This window comes from Camelina sativa, chromosome 17 (assembly GCF_030686135.1).
Source record: "Camelina sativa cultivar CO46 ecotype springtype chromosome 17, ASM3068613v1".
Taxonomy (NCBI): domain Eukaryota; kingdom Viridiplantae; phylum Streptophyta; class Magnoliopsida; order Brassicales; family Brassicaceae; genus Camelina; species Camelina sativa.
The window spans coordinates 34,521,529-34,535,959 of record NC_141896.1 but is presented as its reverse complement, the minus strand read 5'-3'; the positions used below and the strand labels follow the sequence as shown (position 1 = coordinate 34,535,959).

At 32.4% G+C, this 14,431-nt stretch overlaps 2 protein-coding genes across 2 annotated transcripts; one reads left to right on the top strand and one right to left on the bottom strand.

The window, feature by feature from the left end:
- Positions 1–5,567: 5,567 nt before the first annotated feature.
- On the bottom strand, positions 5,568–8,084 carry LOC104758229 (ras-related protein RABG3e). Its single transcript, XM_087495246.1, has 7 exons — positions 7,748–8,084; positions 7,281–7,307; positions 7,015–7,114; positions 6,417–6,563; positions 6,253–6,333; positions 6,018–6,163; positions 5,568–5,904 (listed from the first exon to the last, which is right to left on the bottom strand). The coding sequence occupies exons 1-7, from the start codon at positions 7,798–7,800 to the stop codon at positions 5,835–5,837; spliced, it is 624 nt and encodes a 207-aa protein (XP_087351372.1). The 5' UTR covers positions 7,801–8,084; the 3' UTR covers positions 5,568–5,834.
- A 1,873-nt stretch (positions 8,085–9,957) lies between these two features.
- LOC104758228 (Rho guanine nucleotide exchange factor) lies at positions 9,958–11,152 on the top strand. Its single transcript, XM_010481060.3, has one exon. It carries the CDS (start codon positions 10,007–10,009, stop codon positions 11,012–11,014), a length of 1,008 nt encoding a protein of 335 aa, XP_010479362.1. The 5' UTR covers positions 9,958–10,006; the 3' UTR covers positions 11,015–11,152.
- The last annotated feature ends 3,279 nt before the right edge of the window (positions 11,153–14,431 follow it).

Here is a 14,431-nt window from a genome sequence, read left to right as displayed (position 1 = left end):
AGTAAAATTTTCCGGAGAGGTATGGTGTTTTCTTTGGACAACATAATTATTTTTGTTATAACATATTTTGTCTTCAAACTTATTTGGTTGTTTATATAATCACTAGATTAGGACCCGCCCGATGTGCGGGTTTATAATTTTTAAAATAAAATAAAATTTATCAAATAATATAAAGTAAATAATTTTAGTAAGCAAATAGATACACTGATGTGTCCAATGTGATATTTGATGTAAAAGATGTGACTATAAGGTTGAAACTATTAATCACGTTTTTATTTTGATTGTCCACGTTTGTGTGAACTTTGAGATTTATCTCTGACTCCGGTCTTGTCAGAGGGTTTACCATATGAGTCGGTGTACTCGAATTTGGATTTTGTTTTCTGGGAGGGACGCCTCTCTTTTACGACAGTCATGTCAGCTCCATCTTCGTATTCATATGTCCAGGTTTCTTCATCTCGTTGTGAGATTGATGGTTCTTGGAAAGCAACCAATGTGCATTCATGATTGGGCTGGTGGTGTTGCGTTGGTGAGGAGCGAACCTTGTTGTTGGGGGCCAAGTGTCTAAAACAGAGCCTCTCCCCCTGCATTCGGAGTTAAAAACGTTGTTGTGGGCCATTGAGCGGATACGTGTTAAAGGGATTGCTTGTCAACGTTTTGAGACTGATTGTACTGAGTTACTCACTATGGTGCAGTCTTCTGAATATTGGCCGTCCTTCTCCAACTTGTTCGATGAGTTTAACTCGCTGGAATCTTTCCCACTATTCTCCATCTCTTGGATCCCGCGTGCGTCAAATACGAAGGCGGATTGTCTTGCCCGTGCTTCGTGTTCTCTTATCTTTGAAGTTTCTTTTGTAAATCCTTTCCCTCCGGTTTGGGCAGCTGACCGAGAAATTTCCATTTAATTGTTTGATTGAAAAAAAAACAGTAAATAGATACATTTTTAGTTAAAGAAAATAGATGTAGATGAGTTCAAAGTTATTAAAATAGTGTCCAATGTGATATTTGATGTAAAAGATGTGACTCTACGGTTGAAACTATTAATCACGTTTTTATTTTGAATGTCCACGTTCGTGTGAAGTTTGGGATTTATTTTTGACTCCGGTCTTGTCAGAGGGTTTACCATATGAGTCTGTGTACTCGAATTTGAATTTTGTTTTATGGGAGGGACGCCTCTCAACAGGGTGATCTTGATCAATTTCTTCAATTACCATATCTTTTATGGGCAATCTGGAAACCCATTAAAAAAAAATTAAGGTTAAGAGATAGAGGCGAATGATATAATTACTCAGACTTTAGGCGATAATTTAGCCTGGGAATAGGTGCTCTCTTTTACGTCAGTCATGTCAGCTCCATCTTCGTATTCAGATGTCCAGGTTTCTTCACTTGGTTGTCAGATTGATGATTCTTGGAAAGCAACCAATGTGTATTCATGATTGGGCTGGTGGTGTTGCGTTGGTGAGAAGCGAACCTTGTTGTTGGGGGCCAAGTGTCTAAAACAGGCCCATCCCCCTGCATTCGGAGTTAACAACGTTGTTGTTGGCCATTGAGCGGATACGTGTTGAAGGGATCGCTTGTCAATGTTTTGAGACTGATTGTGCTGAGTTACTCACTATGGTGCAGTCTTCTGAATATTGGTCGTCCTTCTCCAACTTGCTCGATGAGTTTAACTCGCTGGAGTCTTTCCCACTATTCTCTATCTCTTGGATCCCGCGTGCGTCAAATACGAAGGCAGATTGTCTTATCTGTGCTTCGTGTTATCTTATCTCTGAAGTTTCTTTTGTTTATCCTTTCCCTCCGGTTTGAGCAGCTAATCGAGAAATCTCCTTTTAATTGTTTGATTGAAAAAAAAGAACAGTAAATATATACACTTTTAGTTAAAGAAAATAGATGTAGATGAGTTCAAAGTTATTAATATAAAATTAAATTAATATTTTGTGTAATATGAGTTGAAAACGGATGGTACTGATAAGATAATATTTCAAACGGATGTTAATATCTTATAATCACAAATATTTTAATTTTTTCTGATTGAACTGATAAAATTTCATACGTTCTTGTTCAATAGCAGTATATTCATCAACCACATATTGGTGGAAAAGACGGCCTGAACGGACTATTGTTCCTGGAGATGTTAACCTGGTATGTATTTGATATGCATAATACTCTCGCATTGTAACATATGACCTCTTAGTAGCATTTTCTTCTGAGCTATATGAAATAGTTTTCTCAATATAACCTTGTTCACCATATGGAAACAACAAAGGGTATTGTAGTGACATGTACGATGGATGCAAAAAACTGATGTACTGTGGTTTGTCATTCCTAGGTTGCACTATAATATCTCTGTCATAATTAGGGATAGACATGTCACCCACAATAAGTCCACCAATCTCGTCTCCTTGTGGAAGGTCAAATTGTCTGCCACGTTCTTTATTTTTCAATAGCCTAATGGAAAATACTTCTTTAGATCCAGATTCGTATTTATCTCTAGCTATTCTGAACACTTTAGCTAAGTCATTATATTCATCAAGCATTTTTATCAATCCACTTAGAATTCCTTCATCTAACTCATTACTTTTTCCTTTGGCAAGTGCATTGAGACGGTTTTGAACTTCATGAGCAGTATCATATACATATATCTGTGCAAAACGTGGAAGATATCCTTTAACTGGTAGCAGTGATCCAATTTTGTGGTAATTTTGACCATGCATACGAAAAGTAAAAGGACCGTTTCCTGAATTGATATCGTTATCTATTTTTCCACCCATTGATGTAAAAGCAAGCATTGAATTGTATGCTTGTATATTGTGCCGAAACGATGCCGACCATGACAGTAAGTCATCTAAGTAAGTTGGAGGTGCTCGCCATTGTTGCAAGACAACTCGTCTTTGTTGACAACAAATCGAGAATTTCAACACTTTTCCACTCTGTTTTAGACTTTCAGATTTCCATACCAAAGCTTCACAATTATTACATGTGACCAAATCATTGTCTTTTTCTTTAGTCTTTCATGGAAAAAAATAATACAATGTTTAGCTTAGTTTCAATTTTCTTAAAGCCATAGAAAGAAAAATATCTTAGAACAATACGTTATGCATATTGTTTTCGTTATTCATCATCTATACCTTATTAATTACGTGTAAGGTTACATAATTTGAATTCTTACCATGTTTTTTTGCCCTTTTTGCTCTTAAAGATCTTTGTTTTGGGTCTATAACATAAATTCGATGGTGTTGACTGCTTGCTAGTTCGAGCTAATTTTGAAACATATCTTTTGTTGTAAATCCTACGGATAATTTTATTTTGGATCAAATGGAAGTATTCAAAAAATGTATAAGCGAAATATAATAAGCTCTTAGATGGAGGTGTTTACAAATTGTATAAGACAAATTCAATAAAAGTTCTTACCATCGTTTAAGTTGCAAAGTTGTTATTTGTGAACCCTATATTTTGGTAATCAATGTTAGATAATGAAAATTTTAAAAAATTAAAACAATATAATTTAATCGTATATACATGTGTAGCATTATATAAATATTGTACTTACATATTGATTTAGTTTGTCTACCCATATTTGAAGTGTAGCTAAATCCAGCTTTATATGAGGTTCATCACTCATGATACCCCGTTTTCTTTTGCTAGTATGGTTTTCGATGTCTCATGGTTTGTAATTGTCTCCTTGGTGTTCCTTGGTGTTCATGATTTTCTAATTCATAAAAGACACAGAAACAATAGACTATTTTAAATTCTCTACTATATATATAATACGAAAGTTGTTTATGTTAATTTTAAATTTATAGTAGACTATGTATAAAATACGAAGTTGGTAGTAGTATATTTTTTATGTTAATTTGGTTTCTAACCGTACAATAGTGATATTGAAATTGACATATTTCTAATTCATGTAGATTAGTAAAATAGTAAAAATCAAATTTGTTTCTAATTCATGTAGATTAGTAAAATAGTAAAAATCAAATTTGTTTCTATATTTATTTTTGACACGTGTCAACATCTTATCAATATTTTTGATATGTGTCACGATCTCGTTAATAAGAAATTTTGTCATTGAACTTTATATAATAAGATTTTTCCAGTTATTACATTATCAATATGATTTTTACGGAAAGAAAATCATTTTTTTCAAAAATTTCTATACAAAACAAATAATTCAAACCAACAAATATATATATATATATATATATATATATATATAAGGGAAAATTAAGCTAAGAATTTATTTAAATCTTTATAATGATAAATATATATTAATTCAGCTATTTACAATATTAACTATTAAAATAAAAGTAAAAATAAGTAATTCGTGACGGAACTTAGTTGACTGATATTTTGGTTTTCTTTTTAGATCAAGATTTAAAACATTGTTTAGAATAATAAAATAAGACTTTTGTTGTTTTCTTAAAGTAAAAGAAAGTTTCACTAAAAGAAGATAAAAATAAAGAAAATTTGCTAAGAGAATGTCATTCAAGTGGTTACTTTAGAAATATTAAAATGTATAAAGCATACAATAAAATTTGAGCAAAATCAAGAATACTAAATTCCAATTTTTACAAGATTTTTAAATGCTCAATCTTATTTATCTTAAATTACAATTGATTATTAAAAATAGTTTGCATACCAACAATCCCAAATAAATTAAGAAAAACTTACAAACAATATATAAAAAAACACAACAAAATAGTAATAAAAAAGGAAAAAAACAACCCACAGCATAGCGCGGATATTATCCTAGTACATGTTAATATATAGCTTATTATTAGATTAGGATATACTTGTATATACGGTTAACACTGTATAATTTACACAATTAATGAGAATAAGAAACTTTTGTCTCTCTAGCTCAGCTCTCTCATCTCACTCTTTCTCTTGTTCTTGCTCAAGTCCGAGTTCATCTTCTTCCTCTGTTCAATTTTGATAACTTACTCGCAAAGAGTTTCAAAATTGTATACAAAATATGTATGTACAAACAATAGAAGAATTCCAAAAAAAAAAACTAAAAATTATGTACAGACAATAAAAGTATAAAAAACATATCAAACACTTTTATTACCGATCCGAAATACCGAACAATAAGGATCTGCTTCCCAAACAAAGTTTTATTCATAATATATTTAGAGTTTTCTTTTGTTTCTCACCCTACTATGGATTGGTCAGCTCGAGTAATTTCTTGCTCTTGTGCATTTTGCTGATGATTTAATTTGCAAAGCGTGGTAAAGTTCTAGCAGATCGTTAGAAAGCCCAACGGTTGAAGGCTTGTCGTTTCTATTTCAATTTCTTTTGCTGGAGTTCCTCAGATACCCTTTTTATATTTCAATTTCTTTTGCTGGAGTTCCTCAGATACCCTTTTTATCTGTGCGGATTGAGTGGAGGCAGATCAAATAATGATGGAAGTACATGAGGGAGATGGTGGTAACCATTTCGGAAGTCGGTCTTGGCACTAAAAATAAAGAAAGATGATCACATTTGGGAAGGTCGTCGTGGTCTTCAAACCGACATTGGGATCAATCAGTTAATTATATAAAAGTCATCCTTAAATCGAAACAAAAAACTAGGAAAAAACAAGTCTTTTCATAAATGTAGTGGACAACAAATGTCGATAGTGCAGAGAAAAAAGAAATCCATAATAATAATAATCACACACACACAGGCCACAAACACCGACTAGTCCAATTCGGTTTTTATTTATTTTTTGAAATTCTAATTATTTTTTTAATAATAATATACCAGAAAGAAAAAAAGCACCAGATTTACAATATGGTAAAAAACCCTCAAAGTGAGATAAACTGATTGATGATGATGAGAGAGCAGAAGTACTTTCAGCATTCACATCCTGTTGACCTCTGTGGATTGCTGCTGGTTCCAACATCGATCGTGTCTGGTAAGTACCTGTTAAGATCAAAACATCAACAAGTTTCAGACAAAATCTTTGACCAAATCAAACCATAAAAGCATTAGCAAAAAAGCCTATGATGATGGTGATTTGCGTGTTTTGAACTTACATCTCTTCCTCTTCTCCACTTTTCATTGCGTTCTTAGTTATGCACAGGAAAGCGTCTTCCACATTGGTGCCTTCTTTGGCAGAGGTTTCATAGTATGGAATGTTTCCTTTTGAAGCACACCAAGCTCGAGCCTTCTTTTCTGAAACCTGAAAAAACCAAAAGAGTGATTGGAAACAACCCGACTGTTCAAATTTCAAGGTTGTTCTTTATTATTAGATGGAGATTATATACATACCACCCGACTGTTTCCACCATCCACATCGATCTTATTACCAATAACAACAAAGGGAAAGTTCTCTGGATCAGAAGGACTTGCCTGCAAATCACAATAAATGGAATTTACGCAAAGTTTCTTTATTGAATCCATTGGGAAGAGGGTATGAATCTATATCTATATACCTGAATCAGAAACTCTTCCCTCCAGTTGTTGAGATCCTCAAATGATTTCGCGGAGTTGACATCATATACAAGAACACAGCAATCAGCACCACGATAAAACGCTACACCAAGACTCTGAAACCTTTCTTGACCAGCTGTGTCCCAGATCTGTAAGAAAAGTAAGGCCTTAGCTCTTATGGTCAAACAAAGAGATCAATACATATAGTCCTTGTGGACAAGTTCTTAATCTAGAACATACTCTGTCAACCCATTTAGTGTTTTCCTAACTCTGATCATGCCAGAAGCAAAACCCTTAAAAATCACATTAGAAACCAAACCAGTATAAACCATTTCAATATTTAAATGATGCACAAAAGTTGGACAGAATAAAGATTCCATTAGTATAAGATGAGACTACAGATGACTTAATTTGCTTCAAACGTTAAGTAGAGATTGAGTAACAGATCAACCTGGGGCTCATAAACTACATACATACTAATTAACTTTTTTTTTTTCCTTTTCAGCCAAACTCACACCAATGCGCTAAGCAAGCGAAATCTACTCCAACACAAAATAAGACTAGTCTACAACTAGTAATAAAGTGCTGGTTACAACAAACCTGTAAAGTGAAAAGCCTGTCTTCAAACTGAACTTCCTTAGTTAGGAAATCAGCACCAATGGTCGCCTTGTACTGGTTGCTGAACTTCTTATTAACATATCTAAAGGCGTGATGGTTAAAGTGAAACAGATACAAAGAACTCATCTAAACTCCAACAAATCGTTAGTCGTAAAACAGAGAATGCATCCATCCATAAGTTATATAGTTATAATAAAACCATTGTACTATCATATCCTTAAAAATCCCTTCACACGAGCTAAGGATACTGATTCATCAAAGAGGTCTTCCCAACCCTGGAAAAGTACAAGTTCCAAAAATACCCAATCATAAGTCATAACTTGAGTAAACATATCATAACAATAGACTTTTGGAGTAACACATCACCAAATAGCACAACATACAAATCTTGAATACCATGAATATATGATACAAGATTCAGTCTCTAAAGTCAAAAGATACACAAATAATACCAAATCAGACATCATAACGTTGAATAGCAACATTCATTACTTGTGAGAGACTATAAAACCTTCCCTGTAATTTGATTTTTTTTTTATAAAAAAAACTTGTCACCGAGAAGTAAACAATTGAATCGAGAAAAACAAACAAACTAAGAGATGAGATCACACACCCCTAATTCAGATCGAGTCCTAACAACAAGCAATTAACAAAATTCGACTTCAATCTTCAAAAACTCAGAACCCAGAAAAAATATTATTTAAAAACAACTGACCCGCTATCACCGAGGATGATGACTTTGAGGAGAGTTCTTCTACGGGAAGGCATCGAGTCAGTGACGATGATGATGATGATGATGATGATGGAGAGATCTCTACTGTAAAAGGCTCTGCTGCGATTTCTGGGTTTTTTTGGGGGAGAAGAGAAGACTGTTGTTTTTGTTTCTTTCTTCTCTTTGCTCTTCGGATTTGCGAGCCTATGTTTGCTGACCTGTCTAATAATACTTTGGATTTAATGTTTGTTTGTTTTTTGTATTTTATTCTTTTATTTTATTTTTAAGATAATAGTAGTAGGTGTCCTAGGTGATGATGGTTTTTGGATTTTTTTCCTTTTTTTTTTATACAGAAAAAATCCAACTATTTAACCTTACGCCGAGAATTTCAATTAATAAGATAAATGATTTGGGATATATTCAACTTGATATTTTAGGTGATTTGTATAAAAGTTACAAATTATATGTTATTCAATCATAAATTTTAAAAAGTCTCATAAAATCTACTGTTATTGAACTGATGATTTAAAAATCTAATTTAAAATCTACTGTTATTTAAAACAATTTGTGAATTTGGATTTTAATAAGTTTTATAGATTCTGGAGGATTTGAGAGGATTTGTTTAGTTAAAAATACAGAAATCCAAATCTCATAGTTTTAGGTGGGATTTGAAAGAATTTTACCATAAATCATATCAACTTCCCTAAAATCTATCAAAATTCCAAATTTCCTAAATTCCATAGAATTCTCCAAAATCATTGTTTCAATACACCCCCTTCGACTTTTTTAAGAAGGTAGATAATCTTATGGTTGATTGAAATATTATCTTCAAATTATTACAACTTTTAGGTTAATTTTAAACAAAAATGTGTTATATTGTTTTTTTTTTGTCAACAACTTTCATCAATTTAAAATGTAATTCTAGTAGAAGATGTTTACAATGTAATCCTCATGGAACATGTTTACAAGACAAGCATGAATATATAAATAAAATATAAAAGTTGAATGAATGTTCATACATAGGTTATTTTTACCGAGAATTTCATAGTCTCTCTAATTTTGTTATGGATTGTGAAATTATGAATATAGTCATTGACCAACTTGCAAAACCATCTGGACTCTTTCAAATATTTGCTTCTAGTCCTGAATCCACATTTGTTGCATTGTTATGATGAGACTTTAGAGTTAAGTTTCCAGAATTGTAGAACAAGATACTCTAAGTTGATTGAGTATCTCATCCACTCTGCTAAAAATACAATCATGTGTCTCGATCTTCCGATCATGTCCATGATCTTCCTCTGGCCAAATCTTTGTCCATTCTTTTGCTTCATCTGCTGCCATTATCAAATCTTTGTGTCAAATAGTTTCTACATTTCGAAAGCAATATGTTACATATATATTAATGATACGGATTTTCTATTTTGATCGGTAACATATTATTTTTCTAAATACGTATTTCGTTCATAAATAGTATTTTGGTCGATACGTACGAATATACCTTTTTATATATTATTTTACTATTATAGTTATTTACTAAATTTATCTTCAAAGTTAGATTAACGATCTAAATAGTTTTAACTGAAACGAAAATAAAAATAAGTATAAAATAAATAAGAAATGTGATTAGATTATATATTTAAGAAAAACTAGAAAATATATTTTTTTGACAACAAAACCTCTTTTATAAATCAAATAATATAAATATATCTAATCAAATTGAAATTATTTGTAGAAAAAAAAACTTTTTTTTACATTATAGAAATTCTTATATCAAATGTTTGACCGTATAAATTTTATCTTGTATTCAACAAAAATTGCAAAAGATAATAAATTTGGAAGAATGAGGTTTTGATTTCTTTCTTTATAATTAGCCTCATAGAATACAGTATTGACTTAGGCTCCTCCATATAAAGAAAAAAATGTACAATGATGCAAGAAAAAAACAAATGTTAGGGATATGTGTTTGAATAATGATAACGATCCAAGGGTGATGGGTAATAACTGATAATGATCCAAGGGTCACCATTGCTCAACACTAAACGACACGTAGCCTCTTAACGTTATGACTCTTGTATGTAATTAATTAGAGACATGAACTAGGACAAAAACTTGTAAGGTATGTATGAAAATTGTTTAGGGAAAATAAGATTACGCCTTTTCACAATTTCAGTGGTTTCTCTATATAATCTATGTCCTAATCACATAGATAACATCACCATCACCACACATAATCTCGAAGCAAAAAAAAAAAAAAAACCTATCATGGCTTTTCCATTGTTTTCGGCTTTCATGGAGAACCCTTCATCATCTGCTACTGCCGTGGTCACACGAGAGCAGTTTCATACCTTTCATAAAATCGACAGAACCTTGTTCACTCGTCTTGTCTATCCTCTAAGTCGAGACGTGGACCAGTCGTTTCTCGCGATGGGTTTTCTCATGATGCTCGAGCAATCCGGTTACGCCCCCGACCTAATCGCCTCTCTTTGCTCTCTACCAGACATTGTCGTCGACGCTGTGGCTAACGAAGTCAGTGTCTGTATCAATCTTCTATTCAACCATCATTACGCATCGACTGTCTTGGCTGCCAACAACGACGACAATACCATCATACCTTTGCTCTTGCGTATCACTAAAGGGAGGTTTACTCTCACGCTGATCAACGCGAGCCGTGAAACTTTTTGCACTTTGTTGACAAATAATTGGAACGATTTCTGCATCCGAGCTTTCGAAGACATATGCGAGAAGGTACGTAAGTACAATAGGGAGAAACTTTTGGCTTCAGAGAGAGAGAAATACCTTGAGGAATTGAGGAACCTTAGGCTTGGTTGTCTTCAACAAGTTAGCCCTAACAGGAATGTGCAAAACGTAGCTGTTGCTTATCCTCTTCCTCCTCCTCCTGTTGGTGAAGAAGCAAACAAGGCAGCCGCGGTGAGGATGTTGGCGGAAGAAGAGAGAGCAGCGAAGGCGGCTGCGGATGATAGGACTATTTTCCTGACGTTTTCGAAAGGGTATCCAATATCGGAAGAGGAAGTGAGGGTCTACTTCACTAAGAGATTCGGGGATGTGATAGGAGCAATAGAGATGCAACAAGTTGAAGGTGAGCAGCCGTTGTTTGCGAAGCTGGTGTTGAAACCGTCGTGTGCGTTGATGATGGAAGAGATTGTGAGTGCGAGGTTTAAGAACAAGTTTACCATCAATGGCAAACATGTTTGGGCTCGTAAGTATGTTCGCAAGAACATACTCTCAGCTTCAACCTCTACTCATGTTTGAGTGTATCTGTGCTTCTTGAATAAAACTGTTGTCGTTGTTGTTTTTTTTGTTTAATGAAAATTGTATCGTCTTATCGTATTAATGTTCTACACATTAGTATATGTTCAGATTGGCGAAAATAAAAGTATTGTTGTACCAGTTCTCCTAAGTGTTAATTTTGGTTTTGATATCTTTTTAAAATATTTAACAATTTCATCGCCAGAAAGGCTAAAAACTTCCAAGAACAAATATTTTAGCTAGGAATAAATATTTTCTTGGTAAAATCATCAATGTTACATTTTTACTAATATATCCAATTGTCATAAACCCAATATTTAAGTTTTGGTTTATTGGTCAAAAATTATTAATTGGTAGGCAGGCAAATATTTGTCCCACATCCTCCATGACCTCAAGATTTTAACCAATATTTCCTCAAAATGTGAAAATAAGATAAATGCAATATTTACTTATATTATGTATATATTCTTCAAAATCGACCTAAAGTAGGCCAGAAGGAAATTATATAATATGAATATAATTTGTTCATCCAGTGACAAGAGGATTGTTACCATTTTCATATTGTTAACCTTCTTTCATTTACTTTTTCACTGAAACTTAAATTGAATGTTTCAAAAATATAAGCTATATTTTTGAGTTTTGAACATGTATATATATATCGATGTAAGTATTTTGTTAACCGAGTGTATATGAGACTGTTAAATAATACTTATGATCCTGTAATTGTGTTACATTTGATCTAATATAATGTACTAGCAATCAGTTTCCTTCTTACTTTTTTTCGTTGGAAATATAACCACCAACTTAAAAAGATTAGCTATAGTTTTGAGCTAAAGATTAGTCATTTTAGCAAACCCTTGGCATGTGGATTAACTATTATTACATCTACTGTTTGTCGTATTTTTATCTGTTAAGTCGACGTAGAAAATGATATTCCACAAATGAACACAATTAGTTCATAAAATGACAAGGGTTTGCTACCGTTTTTAGTATTTGGTTAACCATATGTGTATGACTGTTAAAGAATAGTTATGATAATTGTGTTACATGTGATCTAATATTATATACTAGAAATCTGTTTGCTTCTTTTACTTTCTCGTTGGAAATTTAATTGCAAAATTTAGGTTAGCTATATTTTATAGTTTTTAAAATGATTACTATTACGTAAAATCGACGTAATAGTAATCAGAAAAGATATTCCATCAATGAACATAACTAGTTCATGGAATGACAAAGTTATTGTTACCGTTTTTAGTATTTTGTTAACCGTGTGTATAACTACTGTTAAATAATAGTTATGATAATTGTGTTACATGTGATCTAATATAATGTACTAATCAGTTTCTTCTTTTTTTTTAACTTAATCGTTGGATCCAGATTGGTTTGTTTCTCTCCTTTCGTCTTTGGATTTGGATTGAAATATAAATGGAACATATATATCATCGGTTTGGATCTAAGATTCCATTGTTGGAATATCTTGAATGATAGAACACATACTAATTGTTAAAAGCATATATGATTTATGATAAGAGTGGAGTGATTAACAAAATAAAAAAGTATCATAATGAATAGTAATGTTTGACATTATTTGATAATAAATTTTTACTTGGATGAGCTTAAACATGAAACATGAAACATTTTCATGTTGGCGGTTTCGACGGACGCTGTTGTTTGCTAAGATGTGCTTATCTTTTTTTACCTAATATTTTTAGAATAAGGTGATGACATGATTGTGTTTAGGGTAAAGAGAGTTTAGAAAGATTAGGAAGATTTTGTATAAGTTTTCTTTTTGAAATATTTGCTAAGATTACACTACAACAAAATAATTTTATTAAGACGTAATATTTCGTCATAATAACATTTTTTCCGTCACAATAAAATGTTACAATAACTCAATTTTTTTTTGTAGAAGGGAGCATTGAACTTGACATTTTAAAGATTTAGTAGGATTTTAATATTTTAGAATTTTGAAAGATTTGAGTGAGCTTTTAGAAGATTTGATTATTTTTTAGAGTTTTTATATTTTTTTAATCAAGAATATTAAATACTCCCTCCGTTTCAAAATATAGGATGTTTTAAGCAAACCACGCAAATTAAAAAGTCTTTACTTTTAACAAGTTCAACCAATCAGAAACAATACTGCATAATATAAAATACTAAACTAATCTAAAAGTTGCATTGAAATTTGAAAACTTCCTATATTATGAAATAAAAAACTTCTCCAAAACATCTTATATTTTGAAACGGAGGGAGTATTCTTTGAGATTTATTATTAAATTATATTTTGAAACGTAGGAAGTATGATTCTTTGAGATTTATTATTAAATTTTGGGTGATTTTAAAATATTTCACAACACAAAAAGGGAAAATTTGGCTTCAATCTCTTCTATTAAAAATTGGCATGAAGGAGTAATGATGAGATCGAAGAGATCATTTACATCATTGAGAGTTTAAAAAGAAAGCAAAGTTCACCTAAGTGAAGTATTCTTGTGGGGATATATCTCAGTATCAATTGTCACAACAAAGGACTCCTCAGCGGGAAGAGAAGAGAAGGAAGAGTGAGATGACGAGAGTCCAACTGGTAATCCCCTTCCTATCCAAAGTGAACCACATATGAAAAGAGAGGCCAAATGTACACTCTTTGTAGTAATAAGCGTCTGAGATCCCAACCCATCTGAAAATAACACACCGGCTTTGGAATGACCCGTTGTTGCATTCATCACATATACATATCAGACTACACGAAGCATGATCAGTCGTCCAATGGGAATCCCATGTTGTTTCCGGCACATGATCAGATGTTTTGCATGGCTAGTGGAACAGTGTTATACCTACAAACATAGGTTGAAAAAAAAAAGCAAGAGAGGTCATTCACTTGTCTATATATTCATTCACAAAAGAACGGTGACCAAGAGAGATAGCTTAACAAAAGAAACAAAACCGAAGAGGAATTTACTTAAAGCTTGTCCATTCTACTCCATCGTTACGCATCATCATAGAACAGTTTTTTCAACAATAACTCTTCCTTTTATAACTCGTTTCTAAAGTATCAATATACAAAACCAAGCTGGATTTGAAAGAAAAATCATGGTGGAAGGACTGTCTGAGGAAAAAAAGAGTTAGAGGAGACGAAGTTTATTTTTTTGTTGGCATTGAATATAAAAGGTCACAAAATCATAACAAAAATTGTGACAGATTTCTGACGAATATTTTCCTTCTCTAAGTTTGTCATAATAATTCAATTTTTTTTGTAGTGTTAGGAAGTGGGAAAGAAAAAAAAACCTAAAATTTGAGAACGAAACCACACTAAAAGAGGGAATGGAAGAAGCTTCACATGAGAAAAAACGAAAGAGAACATGGCATAGGAGAGAACAATACACGACAGTGCATCTTTCGCTTGTGAATGGATCGTTTGCTCTT

Bases quoted from the DNA above. Each gene is read 5' to 3' on its own strand.
- LOC104758229 (XM_087495246.1), bottom strand. From the start codon at position 7,800: ATGCCTTCCCGTAGAAGAACTCTCCTCAAAGTCATCATCCTCGGTGAT. The intron at 7,308-7,747 runs GTCAGTTGTTTT...GTACTTTTCCAG, and splicing joins ATCATCCTCGGTGATAGCGG to GGTTGGGAAGACCTCTTTGA. The intron at 6,564-7,014 runs GTTTGTTGTAAC...CTTTTCTTACAG, and splicing joins ACAGGCTTTTCACTTTACAG to ATCTGGGACACAGCTGGTCA.
- LOC104758228 (XM_010481060.3), top strand. From the start codon at position 10,007: ATGGCTTTTCCATTGTTTTCGGCTTTCATGGAGAACCCTTCATCATCT.